Raw genomic sequence first — 18,305 nt, 5'->3', positions numbered from 1 at the left:
ATTGTGGCATGTTTTGTATCTCCCTGTGCATTGGGATGTTATTTTAGTAGGACTGAATGGCTTGGTTGCTTGGCTGTGGGTAGTGTTTTTTAAATTACTGCCTGTGTGTTATTAAAGATTACTGCATTTTTTGTATGTTTTTTTTCTTCTAAACTGTTTTCTTTTAATAAACTGAATAAACTAAGCTTTATTTTAATAAACCTTCACACTCTAACCTGTACAGGGTTTTTGTCTATCTTTTGTCTAGTGTCATGGCTCACTTACTTTTTCCCATTTCTTAACCCCCCCGTTTCCAGATTAAAAAGATTCCTTGATTTACAGAATTTCAGTGTAGGAAAATAAGTATTGTGATAAATAGTCCCTCCTTGATTATGGTTTCTTGAATACTCATGTCTCTTTACTATGATATATGATTGCCTTAGACTGTTCTGAGATACTGTCCTGGAGATGCTAGAGAAAGGCCTCAGCACTTTAATTTTACAGGAATTGTATTCTGTGTTGACCTCTTAAGTTTTTTTAATGAGCTGGATTTATTTCTGTATCTTTTGAACAAGGAAGAGCTTGAAACTTGAAATTACTTTTGTGTAAGGCTAATGCTAACTTTTTGGGGCATTGCATTTACTGTATGACAGCTGTGGTTGTTTCTAGTGGACACAATTTGAGGTTTTCTTAAGCAAAGAAGGGTTTTGTGGTTTTGATCCTTACTGATAAAACACAAGAGTGAAAAAAACCTTCTTGTGGTCAACAGAAAGAATTATTCATCCAGTCTTATTAAGATATGATTGTTCTATATATCTGAAACAATATCAACTAGTGAGGAGCTTCCTTTATGTTTCTCCAAATTGTTCTGGTCCTTGACTCCTTCACAATCGGATGCCACATAGTAACATAGGTTTTTTGGCATCAATTACAATATTGGCCACACTGGTTTGGGCTAGTGACTAGATAGGGACATAAAGGTCTGCAATTACTTGATGTATTAGATGTTCAGCAGCACAGGTTCTTTAACTATAATGAACCAGCTCGCTATGATTAAATGACTTAGCATTAAAATAAAATACCAGACTTAAATGAAGGCTGCTGATGTTGGACCCCTGTTCTAGAAGAGATGTACCTAAATCTGTCCATCACTGTGATTTATGTTCTCACAAAGCAATGTGGTCTTAGTGCTAGTGGTTTGTCCCACTGCCCTTGGGCATTTCAGGACTCTGCTGTAGCCAAGTACAGTTGTGCCACTGCTAAGAAATGGACTTCTACTAATCTGATGTGGGAGAGAGATTAAAAGGGAAAGTGTGCTGCCAGTCATCCTTGAAATAACTTAACCAGTTATCAACTGCTTTTACTAGATAATGCCTTTACTAGATATGTGCAATGGGTGGGAAACCTAGATATTAGAGGGGGCTTGAGCTTTCCCTGGTGTTTGCATTCAAATACAAGCTGTTCAATGAAGATTTTAGCTTTATCTGCCAGGGAAGTGGTTAGTGTACTAGAATGGCATTCAAATGCACTGCTTTCTCAAGTATTTCCTATTAACATGTTTCATAAGGCACTCTAATATCCCCTTAGCTTGACTGTCATTACTGAAAGCTGAAGTGTTAACTGTAACAGCAGAAAAGGACTCTATGAGACTATGAAAAGGCTTAATTTCTGTTTAGGTTGAGCAGTACAATTGTAATATGTTGTGGAGCTGTTAAAATGTATCCCTTTTCTCTTGATGGATGTTCTTTACTCCACAAACTATTTAAATTGATTCTTCTGTAGACTGACAGTAAAGACTATACAATTACTGTAGAACTTTTTTTCAGTTCTTTCAGAAAGTTAACCAGTGTGTTGCCCTTATCCTCCTGAGTGTTACTAACTAGTCAGATGTGAGCAATGTTCTAAAATTATCTGTTGGCAAGAAAGCTGCTTTTGTCAGAGTAAAGCAAAAACCTTAGAGTATAATTTTGTGGGAACACAACTGAAAGAAAATACTTGATGAAAGTCTCTTTGTCTGTATAATCTGACATACTTCTGGGGTCAACTGTGTTTTCAAGGCACTAAATTTAGATTGCATGTCCAGTATCCACAATGTAAGAAGTTTATTAGATTTCGTGCAAAGTTGCTGGAAGAAAACATTAGCCTGGTGTTCAGCTGTGGCTTGGCAAGTTTTCCCCTGTCACCTTTGGAATTTGCTATTTAATTGCACTCCCTCCTCACCCCCACAAAAGACTCACCTTGACTTTGTATTCAAACTTTCTCGTAGCGTAGCAACCTCTGCTAATATTTAATTCCTGATTCTCTTTGTCATAAACTTACTTCTTCATCAGATTGCCTCCACAAATGCTCTGGCTGTGGAATCACTTGCTAAAGCTGCTTAAAATTCTTATAAGCAGGACAAATCATTATAGGGTGCTTTTTAATTAAGTGAATTTTAAAGTTGGTAGCATTAAAGTTTAACATTTTGATGAAAACTTGCTCTTACAAATTCATTCTAAGCTATGTGAAATATTTTGCCTTGGTGAAGTACCTCAGTACAGTTTTATATGTTAGTAAAGGATGCCTCATTCCCATGACTATTCTAAACCGTTTTTAACTTTTATTTTTACCTTTTCATTTGGAACTCCTAACTACGTATTTCTATAATGAGCTCTGTGTGTTCTTTGTTGTTAATAGAGATTAATGGCTGAATTGCTTTAATCTCAAATAAAAACAGTGATATCTTCACTTTTTTTTTTTCTGATTATTTCGATTATTTCATATCCTAATTTTAGTTTCCAGCTGGACAGTCTTGAGTCCTTTGACAGTTCATGCCACTCCATTGTCATACCTATTCCTGCCTATGGGCCAGTACAGTCTTTTGATCTCATTGTGAACTGTTTAAGGGAGCCAAGTGGTACAAACCCCTCCACAGGCAGGTGGATATCCTTTTAGCTGATAGTATTCCCTGGTTTACCTGGTGTTAATGCAAAGGGCCAGCATGTGCTGGACAGAAAGAGGGACAAAAGCATGGTGCAAAGAGACACCAGCTCCTCGATGTGCTTCCTTAGCACTTCTAGTTAACCATTATTCCTTTATTAACTCTTTATTCCTAAACATGAAAGGCTAATTGAGTCGCATGAGGGGTTTTTTTAAAGTTACCCAATTTTTGTCACCCGTCTCCTGCGTTCATGAACCTTCTTGGTAGTAATCTGAACAGCAACAACAACAGTTTGTCGGGAATCCTTCCCTATGTTTTTGCTGCTTCTGACACTGGTTATTGGCTGATGCCAAGGAAATGACTGACACATTCCTACTACCTTAGAGCTTTTTTATTATGTGAGAAGTAAAAGTGGATCTCATTCAATATGCTGTCTCCAGCTTTTTTTGCTCATCTGTTGTTTTTATGATGCACCTTCCCTCCTATCTGCTAGAGACATGACTGGAACTGTAGTGTAAGTCCTGATCTGGACAGGGGTACATTTATATCCATGTGATCTTGCAAAAAAAAAAAAATCTTTAAAATTATTCCGTCTCCCTAGCATTTATTCTCAAATGCTTTTTATAAACAAGAACTTTGATTCCTTCGTTAGTCCTTGTGTTTTGCTACCTAATCTCATTTCTTAAAATATGATTTTAATTCCAATTATCATAGGAGTTCTCCTTCATTGACCATTTTATCTCTCCTGTCAGTAGGTTTACTGACTTCATTCCTGAATTTCTTAATGAATTTTTTATTATGCTTAGATGTACATACTGGAAATACCTTTCTGGATGGTAATGTGATTCTAAAATGTCTTTTCACGCCTGCATTTTATTGATTGTCCTAAAATTGAGCTGTGTACTGCCTTGTCTCTGGTTTCCAGTGGTAAATCTGCAGATTATAGGAGGAGCCCTAATAATTAGTCTCCTAAGTGATTTTAGGAGTGAAAAAACATTTAATACGATGATTTCAACCCATTGTGTGATTTAATGCTTCCTGTATAATAGTTAGATGCATCTTCTGGTCTAAATTTAAGGAACCTTCAGTTATGTTTTTCTAAGCTATATCCTTTAATGAGGACAAAATGTTCATGTCTTGGTTACTCAAGTGGAGAGAGACGGGACTTGCCTGCTCTCGTCTCAGATTTCATAACTGTGGTGCACAACCTCCTCTGACAGATTTCCAGTTAATTGTTTTCATTTTCTTTCCCATGTCTTGTCACTTATCAGCTTTATTAGTTAGGTAGTAATATACTTGCCTGCAGCAAGAATCTTTTATTTGGTGTGAGCAGTTTAACAGTGAGAGCATATTAGAAAGTGTAAATGAAAGCATTCTCATATGAAAGATTAAGGAAAGATTCCATTGCAGCCATATTTGTTTTCCTAGGAAAGCTGCTCTTTGTTTTCAAATTTCTTTAATATCTTGCTATTAAAGTAATCACATAACAAATACTGGTTATGTATTTTAGAGATTTTTATACTTGGCTAACATTTAATGCCTTGCTTCTGACTGTGCCGTTTCACAGGAACTTACTGTCCTATGGTCTAGTGTGTCTTAAATTGAAATTAGAGGAGGAAAGTCTGGAGAACATTGACACATTCTAAGGCAACTAAAAGCAAATCAGGAATGTAAATACCACTATAGAATCTAAAGCATTGTTTCCTTAAAGTGATAGTATTTTTCCCCTTCATTTGATCTGTTTCAGAATAGCCATTTTTATTCACGTTGGGTATTTTTAGAAAGAACTTTGCTTTTGTGTGTGAGTGCTTGCTGGATGGCAGTCAGATAAACTGAGGGAGGAGGCTTTCCTAATTGCCTCCTTCTGTTTCCTGAAACTTCCTGCTGCACTCTTCGGACTCAGAGTAGATAAGCATGTGTTTTGATATTGAAATGATAACTGAAAATACGTAACAAATGTGTCTTCTGAATTGAGGCTTTTGCTTGGATGTTTTGAACCTACAGGTTTTGGGACGCACAGTAGAGGAAGTAAGGTCTAAATAGAAATCCAGAAAGGCTACTTCTGACAGCAACATTGTGAGAAGTCTCAGGGTGAAAAAGCTGGCGTGGAAGCCGCAGAATTACAGTCATTTTGGTTGGAGATCCACATGTGGAGATTGTCAAGGTCTAACTGAGCATGGTTCTGGACGGCCAGCTCTAGCTGACCGTGCATGAACAGCAGTTGGACTAGATGATCTCCCAGTGTCTCTGTCAATCTAAACAATTCTGTGTGATTTTGAACTAATACTCTTAACTCCTTAGGCTTCCCTAACAAATATTATTCTGTTCATTGCAGGTTTGATAATAAATAATTTCAACAATTGTATTAATGCCATCTGGATAACAGATATCACTCGCTTGAGATGTGCAAACTTCCCCTTTCTCTGCTTATTCCTGTAGCCATTAACTGTGTGGAAAGAATGCAGCAGAAACAGTAAATCTGTTGTCATCATGCCTCTTCTTCAAGACTGTTCACCGACATGTTAACTTTCATACTACCCTTATGTTATGCAACAAGCTTTAGTTTCACTTGTATATAGCAAGTGTCATGTTAGCTGTGGCTAGCAGTGGTTCTAGCAGTGTCTCAGGGCTGATGATGTGTGCTGAACATTAGTGATAGCTGATGGTCTGGTCAATGGCATGGCTCTACTTTTTGGATGCCTGAGAAGCGTTTTTGTCTGGTATGTTTTGAACAAGATTTCTCTGCAGGTTCTATGTAAAATCAGTCTTCATTAATAGTTGAATGAGGGCGGAAAAGTAGCTTTTTTACAGAGCATATATTGGTTTTGGTTTCATAGTGCTTTACAGTGAAAAACACATGCAGATGTTGCCATCTTTACCTCTCAAATTAGCCTCACTACATCATTACCCATGTTCAAGATATCCTTCTTGGGACCGTATGTTAAGATATATGGGAAGATGGCCACACTGCCACACTGCAGCGGGGGAATGAGCATGGGCATGTGGGGTGGCACGCCCAAGGCAGAGGGGTGGCTGGGGCAGCTGGAAAGCCCAGCCACAGCCGTAGGGCACTTCCCCTCTGCCCCAGTGGCAGCCACTGCCTTGGATGGATCCTCAGTGGCTTTTCTTTGCAGCAGACAGACACACTCCTGTGCTTTCCTGTAAAGGCTTTTCCCTTGTATGTGCGCTATCTCCATCACTTTAATTATCATTAGTTCAAATACTGATATGAAAGGTGCGAGAGAAATATCCCTAATAGTGAGTTGTGCTTGAAAATTTGCTTCTCTGTCAAACATGCAAAGGACTATTTGAATGCTTCTTTCCGTGGTGCCTTCTGGTTGGCTTTGAAAAGTGGTCGAATAAATTTTTAATGCTTTTTTTTTTCTTGACACTTTTATGTGGGTTTTTTATTTCGTGTGGGTTGCTCAGTCAATAGGAGGAGGAGCCATCATTGGCGTGTCCTGAGAGGCTCTTTGGGAACTGGGTTATCATGCTGAGAGGCTGCTGTGAGTGTTTACCTGTCTCAGCAAAGGATCTTCTGATGCCATTTTATTATTAAACAATATATATTCCTTGCTTGAGCTTTTGGAGGCTCCCAGCAGTCCTGACAGGCTAACCTTGTTGCTAAAGATGGTTTTGTGCTCTTAGTTTGGTGAGTCAGCCAGGAGTGGGGAGCTGGCCAAAGCCTCTGCCATTTTAAGATGAAGCCCTTCTACTGTGACATGAGCCAGGAACTGTAGTTGTGCTTCAGAAGTCATGTGCATGCCTTTAGTTGACCCCTTTTCTTGCCGAGGCTGTGGCACTGGCCCGTGCTGGTGTGAGACTGTCCATGTGGAGCTGTCCCAGGCTGGAAGTTTTGGCGTCTCTGATGGTGCTTGGCTGTGCTTGCCATGCTCAAGTTGTAACTCATCTGACTTCAGCTGAAATGTGTTTTTGAGCGTGTGTTGCCAATGTACTTAAAGTTTTAACTACAAAATAAATTGCTGTTGGTTGTTACTTGTTGGTTCTTTTAAGGAAATAGGGATATAATTTGCTTTAAATGAGAGCGCAACTTTGTTGGTGGATTTGAACCACCAAAGCATGTGCCACACCCCACTCTGCTCTTTATACTCTTGAACTCTGTTTTTACAGTTTCTGTGTGTGTGTGTTCCTCGTGGGCATTTCTGTCTTCTGCACAAATAGCTGTGTCCCCTCCCAACTCCTTGTGCGCCCCCATCCTCCTTACTGGAGGAGTAGGGTGTGAGGCAGAAAAGACCTTGACTCTGTGTGAGCGCTGCTCAGTAAAAAAACATCCCTGAATTATCAACACAGTTTCTAGCACAAATCCAGAATATAGCCCTATACCGGGTACTATGAAGAAGATTAACTCTTCCTCAGCCAAAACCAGCACAAAATGGTATTTTATGATGAAAAAGCAATGTAGTGTCTCTCTCGATTTTATAACTGTAACTGAATTTATTCTTGTAGGTGTAGCATCCATGACTGTGCCAGTGTACATCGCAGAAGTTGCTCCACCGCACTTAAGAGGCAGATTAGTCACCATTAACACGCTATTCATCACTGGAGGGCAGTTTTTTGCAAGTGTCGTGGATGGACTCTTCAGCTACCTCGCAAAGGATGGGTGGAGGTTTGTGAGTCTTCCTCGCTAAAAGAAAACTGGCATAGTCTTGTTTTGGATGACAGCTATAATAATTCTTGTTTACATATGAAGTGGTCAAACTGTATACTGGAATGGAACTTTAATAATTAGTTCTTGCCAAAATAGATCCATACTGCTTTCACTTAAGCTTAATATTCACATATGACTGTACTAAACTTTGAAGTGAAAGAGCAATAAATATACATCAAAAGCTTGAATGATTGTCATGATGTTTATGAAAGTAGCTTGCCTTTTACATTTAGAATAATTACGTGCTGATTATTGGAAAGGCAAATTTCCAGTAAGTATGATGCTGTATGTGCAAAATAGAGGTGAATTTTAAATATTCTTAATCTGAGCAGTAGTAATCTAATCAGAATTGAAGTGAAGGATATTGTAACATAACTTTATAGTTTAAAGTTTATGTTACAGGATAATATGAATCTCTTTTACTCTACTTAATGGATATTATGTTCTTCCTGTAGACATCTCTTAAGTGTTTCTGGACTGCAGTCTTATACCTGCTATCTTTGTAGTGATGTGTCATTTGAGAGAGATGACAAATTTCAGTGGCTCGGTATTTCAATTGCAGAGCTGACTTGAGTAAAACAATTAACAGAAATGTGTAGGAGGAATAACTTATACTCTACATTCCAACTCTTGGAAACTTATGCTTGATTATGTGTACTTTTCTTTTGAAACACTCTTGGGAAAGGGATGCGTGTTGTTGTAGGGCCTTAGATTTCTGTTGCTACAGCTTGGAATCATTTTGCTATTGGAACATTCTAATTTGAAGGATCCTCTCCCCATCCCCAAAAACTGGAAACATAATATGTTTATGTTTTCTGGCTTTTAATGAAGCTGAATAGGGACTTTTAGGTGTGCTGATGTTTGAGGTTTAAGTTAGGAACAAATCAGTTGGGACCAGCTACATAAAAGAACTTGGAAGCTGATCTTTTCGTAGTATATAAATAAATACACATAAAAAAGTTAATGTTTTCTTAATGAATATATGGCTTAATCTGTGTGTGACTGAAGATTCCAGAAGTTTGAGATTTTTACTTTTTGTCCATTTGATTGTTTCCTTTATCTCTTTTGTAAAAAGATATCACATTTTGACCTTAAGGAAAAGGTTACTTCATGCCAATTTTGTTTAATTTTAATTGAATTTTAAGTTTTAGCTCTGCTTTGTGCATTCTGGGTACTAGAGCTCAAATGAAAATAGCATTTTGCATTTTACATGAAATTTTTGATGACCTTTACATTATAATGCAGCTGCATTCTCTGGCTATATGTCTACTTATGGAGAACTGACGAACATCCTTCACTGAAAGAACGACTTAGTTTCATAGACTTGCAAATCCCTTTTTGCAGTTAAAGAAATATGCTCAATTTTGAGAAAAGTTAATGGCATGCAATAATGCATTTCTAAGTGAAATACAAACTGAATTATTTGATCCTTGATGCCAGTTATGTAGTAGTTGCTTTATTATTTTAAATTAACTCTTAGTCTTAATAATTTGCTAACATAATGACTCCCTGTGCATGTGGCTGGGTGGGAGAAACAGACAAGCAAAGGTATTTACTTAGAAATGGAGCTCTGAGTCACAGTTACTGTTAGAGGCATTGTGTACTTTCTGGTCAGGCAGATTTTTGAGTTCAGGTTACCTCAGTGGTCAGGGATTCAGCTGGAGGAAGCTTTTGTGGATATGTGTCTTTTTTTTTTCCCATTAGTGCCCTGACATTTGGGAGGTGAGGATGTGGTTTTAATCTGTGTATTTCAGTAAATACGAGCATACTGGAAGAAAAATACAAGCTAACAAAATATCTGACAAGTATTGGTGTTATTGTTTTTTGTTTAGTTGTTCAGGTAAACTAAGATAGATTCTCTAGCTCAAAAGCAGACTGCTAGGCTGCTTTGGAAAAGATCAGTCAAAGAGCCAGTGTTTTTATATAGAATGTATCAGATGTTTCCAAATCAAGCAGTGACACAAGGAAGTTACCATCTTTTGATACGTTACTTTGTAAATATGTTTAATTAACATAGAAGATTGAGTGGAAGGCAATAATCATTGTCAAATGCAGATTTTATCTTTTTGGAAAACACTGTTTTGATATGCCACTATACCTTAAATAGAAATGGGGCCCTCACTCACTGAAATGCTGCACAACTGTTCTGAGACCGTCTACGTTGGTGTAACTTATTCTACTGTTTGGATCTAAAAAAATCCTAATCTGCTATAATTCAGGCCTTTTAACCTTTCTGAACTGAGTAAATTAAAATTATGAGTAAAACCTAGAACTTGTGGATTGAGTAAGCGTGGAAGTTTGGCTATTTAATCAGATCAGTGTGAGATGCTGACTTTTGAAAATCTCCGATGATGGATGTTTTCATTTTGCAAGACACCTTGCTTAGATATTCAGTCACTCTTAATGTGAAGAATTGTTTACCCTCATCTTCGATCTAAATTTTCCATGTTGCAACTTGTGACTTGACTTTTGTCCTTTCACAGGGAACATTTGAGAAAGTCTCTCTCCTTTTATATGAGCTTCTTTTCAGTTACGAAAGATGCAATTAGATCTTCACTTGATCATCTTTTTTCTGGGCAGCACAAACCCAGTTCTCTCAGCCTCTTCTTTTATGTCACACACTCCAGTTGCACAACCATCTTAGTGATCCATTGCTATTCCTGGTTTGTAGCTTTCTCTCATGTTGGTGGTCCCAGTTTTCCAGGCTCAGCACTGTGTGCTGAGTAGAGAGGAGCAATTGTTTCTGCAGCCTGATAGCATATGCTGAATAACTTTTGCTAAGGTAGTAATGCTGTGTTTTATATATGTGCCAAGTACTGCTCTTTTGGATTGAGTGCAGTCTAACTGTTGACAATGCATTGTGCAGAAACAGGCTACCACCTCAGTGATGAGGTATCCAGGTATTCTCAGCTGCAATGCTGGAGCTGTTTATTGGGGACAGTGTACCTGTCTGTCCTCAGCTAGTTTATTGCAAGCTAAGGCTGATCAGGGAAGAGTACAGATGGTCTCTCATCTGGAAGGAGTGGCCAGCAAACTCACGGAGAGAATTCACAAGTGTTCCCTCCTGAGTCATATAAGAAGAAAAATTACAGCAATTACTGTATCTCTTTGTGACTGAATGGCTAAGTATTGGAGTTCTGCAAAAAAACAGTAAGGAGCTTTACTTTTTCTTGGCTCTTGTTCTTGGAAATGCTGGATATTAAATTAAAAATAAACCAAAGAAAACAAATATTTAACCTGACCCTTATGTCAGGTTTGCTTTATAAACCCTGCTAATGCCATCTTAATAGTATTGCAGCAGTATGTCAGAGAAGAAGAAATGTTACAGCAGACTTATTAAATTTCATGCTGGATTTTTTCAGGTCTGCTAGACATCTGGCTTCAAACGCAAAGTCTTGTACTCTGTATAGGAAAGAACTATATTAGATTTCTGGAAGCTGGCTCACTGCATGAAATGTCTAAAATTGCCTGCTTTTACTCTAAATTGGTTATATCAAAATGGCTTGATCTGTAAATTGCTTCAGCTCTTGAACTTGCAATGGATGTACACTCTCAGTGTTTTCCTTCTGGCCTGCTCCTGCTCCTCAACTTTGACCAGAAGTTTGTGTATTGGAAACTGACTTTAGTGGGGGAGCACTTTCTGTACATTTCTTTTTTATTTTGCCTGTGATAAATAATCCAATAGAGTCCAACTGGTAGCTTTAACAGCCTTGGATCAAGCTTTCAGGAGTCTCAATTGATTTTGCCTCCTGAGGTGATTAAGGTACCCAACTGCTTAGTTGTAGAGGCTCTGCTGCATGTAAGGGACTAAAGAGTTTCCAGTTTGACAGAATACAGCAATGGTGTTCTTAATCTCTATGGGCTTGTTTTACTCTTCATTTGAAACAGAAAAGGCTTTCTAAATGCCACTCTAATGAAGATATTGAATATACAATTTGGTGAGCTTCAATGATGTATGTGTAAAGGTAATTCTGTATACAGTTACCAAAATGCTTGTGGAGAGAGAAGAGCGTAGGAAGAAATGAGGACGTTAATGAATGAGAACAGTAGTGAATGAGGCATGAGAACATTGGTGAATTAGTGACATAGATATGTTGGCTGAAGACTACTCAGCTAATAAGCCTTCCACGAGCTTTATGTTTTTAATTTATTTTCTTCCTTATCCTTTTCTTTTTTTAACTGATGATTAACTATACCATTCTTAAAGTGTTACAAAATAAGAGAGTTGCTCCCAGAGTTCTTTCTAGAGCAAGATTTTCTTGTATGGCTTTTGGAAATTTTGGCTGGTTTTAAGAAAGACTTGAGGGCTCACCTTGGGGGTGGGAAGGCTGGCCTGGCATGCACATCATCCTGAGATGGCTGTCCTCTTTGCATTGCCTTTTGGGTGTTCTTTTCACCATTCTCCAATTTTCTGCCAGTTGTACTGCCCACATTTTTCTTTGTTAAATCCACAAATGCCTCTAAGAAAGTGTTTTTCCATTTTCACTCAAAATGCATTTGGACTTAACAAATAGATTTGGTTCGTTGCCCCAAAACAAGGTTTTCAATAATGGTTGTTCTTTCTTTCCTGCTCTATTAGCAATCTCATTTCATAGCATACTTTGTAAAAACATCCAGGTGAGAGTCTGCTGATTCACCTGTGTGAAAACATGTATCCTGGGGTATGAAGAGAGGAGATAGAGGAGAGATTAGCAAATCTCCTTAATCTCCTGACTGAGGTGTAAACCTGTTTATGAGTACAGGCTACATCAATATTCAGAGGGGCTGGTTTCTCAAGGTGTTTTAGTGATTCTATCTCCTGATGTGAAATAATGTACAGGTGATACCAGCACTGTTTAAGTTCTTTAATAGAAGTGAAAAGAATCTCAGTGAAGTGTAAATGGGAATAGGTCAGATTTGAAAAGCAGAACAAAATTATACATTGTTCCACAATTCTTGTTATCTTTGTAGAGTTTTATTGAAGGAATATAAAAACATGGAGTGTATAGACCAGAACCACCCATGAAAATTGATGGTATGCTTGTCTTTGACACTCTTTTACCCCACTATAAAAGGATTGAATAATGGTATCCCTGAGTGTTGTCCCAGGTGTCAGTGCTGATTCTTGGAAACATAACTCTGCAAACAGTGGAAAGTCTTTGTTGAGTAGAGAACTAGCCTTAAGGCTGTAAATAATAACCCCCTGGGCATCTAAAATACAGTTTTGATTTAAAACCTAACATTGCATCTGACTGAAGATTTAAAAGCAGACTCTCTAAAAGATCTGGTGTAAATTGCTGTGCTGGTGAAATGATCTTTTTTCAGTGTTTTTGCTTATAGTCAGAAGTTTTCAAAAATAAAATAACCACATGTCTATTACTGACCAAATTATGCATTTGGTTTTTTTTGCCCAATTTTGGGGTTTGTTTTTTGTACATGTCTGTGAAATAATTAGCAGTATTTCAGTCTCATTTTTGACATCAACAGTACCCATTTTTTCTCTGCGCATTTGCTTTCTCTTTCTCCTGATTATGTTCACTGAAGGGTTTATCAGTTTCTAAACTAGTGAAATTTCAGGGTTTTCATTTAGTCTGACTTAGTGTCCTCAGGACCAGTGGCCGTAGAGTCAGTGGTGGTAGAATAGTCAACATATCCGTCAGATTACCTGGAAATGAAAGAAAGGGTCATATTTTCTAAAATACTTGCAGAATATATGATTCTTGCCCCCTTAACTTACAGTGAGAAAGAATATGAAGAGAGGAAGATTTGATCTGTAAACTGCAGTTTCAGTAGCTGTAACTGAATCTTCTTATAGCATGTTTTTGTAGGCAAATAATAGATATTTATATATTTGCTTATTTATTTCCAGGTACATGCTGGGCCTGTCGGCTGTTCCAGCGGTTATACAGTTTCTTGGATTCCTGTTTCTTCCCGAAAGTCCCCGCTGGCTCATTCAGAAAGGCCAGACTCAGAGAGCACGGAGAATTCTGTCTCAAATGCGTGGCAACCAGGCAATCGATGAGGAGTACGACAGTATCAAAAACAACATTGAAGAAGAAGAAAAAGAAGTCGGAGCAGGTATGCTGAATGTTTGCTGGCCTCTCTGCCTGTCAATGAGGAGATAAAAATCAGAAGAAATGTTGAAGCTGTAGCCTGTGGGAACTTGATATTTTGCTTTTTCTTGTCTGTTTTGCTCTTTAAGTATTTCATGTACTGGTAGCTTCAAAAATGAATAGGTATTTCTATGATCCTGTAGTTTTAAATTAGGTTCTGATTTCTTAATTGAGGAAAAAGTAAAGTTGTATAGAATTCTAAGTTTATACTACCTACACTTATGTGACATTGTACTAAAAAAAATAATCAGTTTAGGAATGCACATCTCGAAGAGTGAAAATAAATAAAGTTTGGTTTCTTTCATCAGTGGAAAGGGCCAAACAGACACTAGGGAGGTCACAAGGCATTGTACATGCCTGAATTTTCCAGAGGCCCCTTCCTAGTTGACAGTATTCTAGTCAAGAAGCCTTTGAAAGATATACAAAACTAGGCCTGTAATGCAGAGGTTCTGTTTCAGTAAAGGCAACTTCTGAAAGTCCTTTTGATCTGCTGCCAAAAGAAAAGGCATCTAAGTCAAATCCTTTTTTTCACTGTTTTGTGTCCTTACACCGTATTTACTTGAAACTTTATTTACTTATGAAACAAGATTACCATTTGATTGAATTTCTGCACTCTACATATTTTTCCTTTGCTTTCTTCTGAAAGTTTTAACTTGGGAATCTGAAGTAAGCTCTTAAGTAAGAGTCATCTTAATTCTTGCTTCCTTAATCATTGATAGGAAAATACTCTAACTTCTCAGAGCTGGTGGAAAGAAAAATGGAAGTTGCTTTGCATCTGTGTACATTGAGATTCAACATCTTATAATACCTATTCTTATTGCCTCGAGTTTGACTTTGAACCTTATAATAAATAATTACATGCCTGCAAAAAATTATTTGACACATAATTGAAAGGATTTTCAAAATTTTCATCACTAGTGTGAAGCAGGGCTGGATTTTTTCCCTCCCATTATGTTTTTGAGGTTTTGGATACTGTTTTTTCCTGAGTTCTTTGGGGAGTGGAGAATGAAGTTCATTGAAGCTAATTTGGTAAAAAGTGATGAAGTGGATATTCATAGAACAGCTTGGGCTTAAGAGTCCTGTGCTAAGGTTCTCCATCCTAATTAGGGATTGGACTGTTCAGTTCTGTGTTTTAGTGCTTCGTAGAAATAAAAGGAACAGGCATTTAGCCCACCCAGACCCTTATTTTCCATCACTGGGCTATAGGGTATGACCTCGTTTCTCTAAATCTTTTGCCATGATGCTTTTTCACAATTGTGAACCAAATGTGGTGTTGGTAGTAGGACTGACTTGATTGTTAAATCAGTCCTCTATACATTTGTAACTTGGACTGGCAACTAGTTACGAGGTTGTTTTCTGGGATGTGCGGGTCTCTTGGTTTCCCCTGCACACTCCCCCCAAAAACTTATTTTATTTCTGGAGTTTGGTTAAATCAATCACATTCCTAGGAGAAAGCTTGGTTACAGAGAATTGTTGTTTTCCTCTCAGGTAATCGACAGCTTCAGAGTTCTCACCTAAGAGCATTAAAAAAAATGATGGTAGTTACAAGTGTATGCTGTCCTGTTTGTTATAATGCTTAGCAGACAGGCATTAGAGAGCTATGGTCACTCTTGGTTTTGATTATAACTTCATTATAATTGCACTTCATCTCATTTTACCCAAGTTCTTCTTTGTTATAAAGAGGTATGTTGTGTGTCAGCATCAAGACATACATTGCTATGTTTCTGTGACTTACAAGTGGTGTTTACAAGTGGTGTTAAATTGTAATTGCTTTCATTTCTTGAGGAGCTGTCCAGATCCTCAGTGTAGTGCAAAAGCAACTTGCTGTTCATGATTTCATTGCCAGGTTTTCACGTATTCACAACTTAAATGTGTGCTTCTGCAAAGACACTTTGCATTTCATTTTGCTATGGATATTTTAGTTGCAGGGGTTTTTTGGTTGTTTGGAATTTTTATATGTGTTGCTCTAATACTTTTTTTATTCATTTCTTCTTTTTGTGACAGACAAAGCTTTTAAAACACTAGTTAATAGCAATGACAAATGAATGTAGGAATTCCTGTCAGACGTTGTGAACATCATTCCAGTTTCACAAAAAATTTAATGACCCTAAACTGACAGAGTGTGTATGTAACATTCAAGGAGAGATGACTTTGCAGATCGAAAATAGTCTGGCTTACCTTTAGGTAAAAGTGACTTTTCCTTACTTGTCTTTTTCCTTCTCGGAAAAGAACAGATGTTCTTTTTTATTGGTTGATACACAAACATCTTTACCAGTTCCTTAGGGCATCAGTTTCTAAGTGAAACTAAGGCTGCGTTTGACTCCTTTTCTGCAAAGGAGTAACAGAATGTGACCATAACATATTCTTCAGTCCCACACTAAAAAACTGTAATGCCTTTTCTAACTGTTTCATCAACTATTCTTTTCACGGAAGAATGAATCAAAGGGAAACTTCATCTGTGTTGTTTAAACTACCTTGAAGTTTGGGTTTAATGTGTGTCATAAAATCCTAGAAGTTCATGGCATTTTTCACATGGTCATCAAGTAGCTTCTGTCTTCAAAATAACAAAAATGCATTCTGCAACCAACTTTTGCTGGTGTGGGATACCTGTTAAGTGAATGATTCACATTTCTTTATCTTTTTAATACATTCAGTCAAATCAGTGCTGCTGATGCTGCTTAGCAGCTTATATTTTAGCATTTTCAGATTGGTATCAGGAAAATAATGTATCTTTTTGACAAACACTTTCCCCATGACTGGTTATGCAAATGACATTTTTTCTGGCAGTCATGGATACTGTTTTGTGTGCTCTATTCTGTACTCACAGTGTGACTTTTGGTTTTGTAACCTTGCATTTTGAGAAGTGAAGGGGAGGGCATTGCATTCTCCAGTAACATTGCAAGACAAGTCAAATCTTGGTCGAGTCCAGCTAGTCATCATCTGTTAATGTCATTGCCCTCTCAGATGGTGGGGCTGTAGTGCACAAGCGAGGCAGGAAAATCAAGGATAGAAGAACTAATGAGGAAGATTTTAGAAAAAGAATGCTCCTCAAGAGTTGTGGAAAGAGTAGTTTACACATGCAAAGTGGCCTTCCCCTTCAGATATGCTGTGGATCTCACAGATCCCCAGTCCGTGGCTTAGGCTCTGAATCCTTATGGAAGGAAATGGTCAGAAGGGGTTTGTGGCTGAGGGAAGGATCAAAGACATTGCTGGTAGAGTGTTCTGGCACAACTCTTCCTAGCAAAACATGTCTGACTCACACTGCTGCTGAATTGTAGTTTTTAGTGTAGTTAAGGCAGAGGTTTTGTACTGCACCTTAGTTAAAAACAGACAATTAAATCATAGCAATGCAGGTAAGCACTGGCAGAGGAGCTTAATACACAATCATAGAATGGTTAGGGCTGGAAGGGACCTTAAAGATCATCTAGTTCCAAACCCCCTTCCAAGAGCAGGCAACCTTCTACTACACCAGGCTACTCAGAGCCCCATTCTGTCTGGTCTTGAACAACTTCAGGGATGAGGCAACCACAACCTCTCTGGGCAACCTATTCCAGTGTCTCATCACCCTCAGAGTAAAGAATTTCTTCCCAATATATAATCTAAACCGTCCTCCTTCATCTTAAGGCCGTTCTCCCCTATCCTGTCCTTAGATGCCCTTGTAAAAAATCCCTCTGCAACTTTCTTGTAGCCCCCTTTACATACTGGAAGGCTGTTGCTCTAAGGTTTCTCCAGAGTCTTCTCTTCTCCAAGATGAACAGCCCCAACTCTTTCAGTCTGTCTTTGTAGGAGAGGTGCTCCAGCCATGTGAAAAGCTTAGTAACCCTTCTCTGGATTCATTTCAACAGGTCCACATCTTTCTTGTGGGCCCCACAGCTGGATGCAGTACTCCAGGTGGGGTCTCACAAGAGTGGAGTAGAGAGGGAGAGTCACTTCTCTTGACCTGCTGTTCACATCTCCTTTGATGCAACCCAGGATACTGTTGACTTTCTGGGCTGCAAGCATGCACTGTTGGCTCATGTCCAGTTTTTTGTCCACCAGCACCCCCAAGTCCCTCTCAGGGCTGCTCTCAATCCATTCTCTACCCAGCCTGTATTTGTGCCTGAGATTGCCCAGACCCAAGTTCAGGACCTTGCACTTGGTCTTGTTGAACTTCATGAGGTTCACACAGGCCAATCTCTCAAACCTGTCAAGGTCCCTCTGGATGCCATCCCTTCCCTCCAATGTCTTGATCATACAACAGAGCTTGGTGTAGTCAGCAGACTTGCTGAGGATGCACTCAATCCCACTGCCTGCGTCGCTGACAAAGGTGTCCCAGTACTGCCCCCCAAGGATTGTCATTCATCACTTCGCTTGGACATCGAGCCGTTGATCGCAAGTCTTTGAGCGTGACCATCCAGCCAATTTTTTTATCCACCGAGTGGTCCATCCATCAAATCCATGTCTCTCCAGTTTAGAGACAAGGATGTTGTGTGGGTCAGAGTCAAATGCTTTGCACAAGTCCAGGTAGATGACTTCTGTTGCCCTTCCCTCATCCATCATTGCTGTAACCCCATCACAGAAGTCCACCAAATTTGTCAGACCATGTGTATAGATGAAGTAGCTTGTGCTCCTAAGCAGGTTAAAGGGTGAGATTTGTAATTTTAAT

At 38.5% G+C, this 18,305-nt stretch overlaps 1 protein-coding gene across 1 annotated transcript in view; it reads left to right on the top strand.

The window, feature by feature from the left end:
* Nucleotides 1-18,305, top strand: part of SLC2A13 (solute carrier family 2 member 13) — a 148,654-nt gene that overhangs the window by 21,298 nt on the left and 109,051 nt on the right. Inside the window, exons 2-3 of the mRNA XM_027679305.1 lie at nt 7,367-7,526; nt 13,417-13,625. Coding sequence (XP_027535106.1) covers nt 7,367-7,526; nt 13,417-13,625 — 369 coding nt within the window. The remainder of the gene's footprint in view (nt 1-7,366; nt 7,527-13,416; nt 13,626-18,305) is intronic.

The sequence above is a fragment of the Neopelma chrysocephalum genome, unplaced genomic scaffold, assembly GCF_003984885.1.
Source record: "Neopelma chrysocephalum unplaced genomic scaffold, ASM398488v2 Primary Assembly neopelma1_45, whole genome shotgun sequence".
NCBI classification, from domain to species: domain Eukaryota; kingdom Metazoa; phylum Chordata; class Aves; order Passeriformes; family Pipridae; genus Neopelma; species Neopelma chrysocephalum.
Note: the sequence above shows the minus strand (reverse complement) of the source record. Positions and strands in the feature narration are given on the sequence as shown.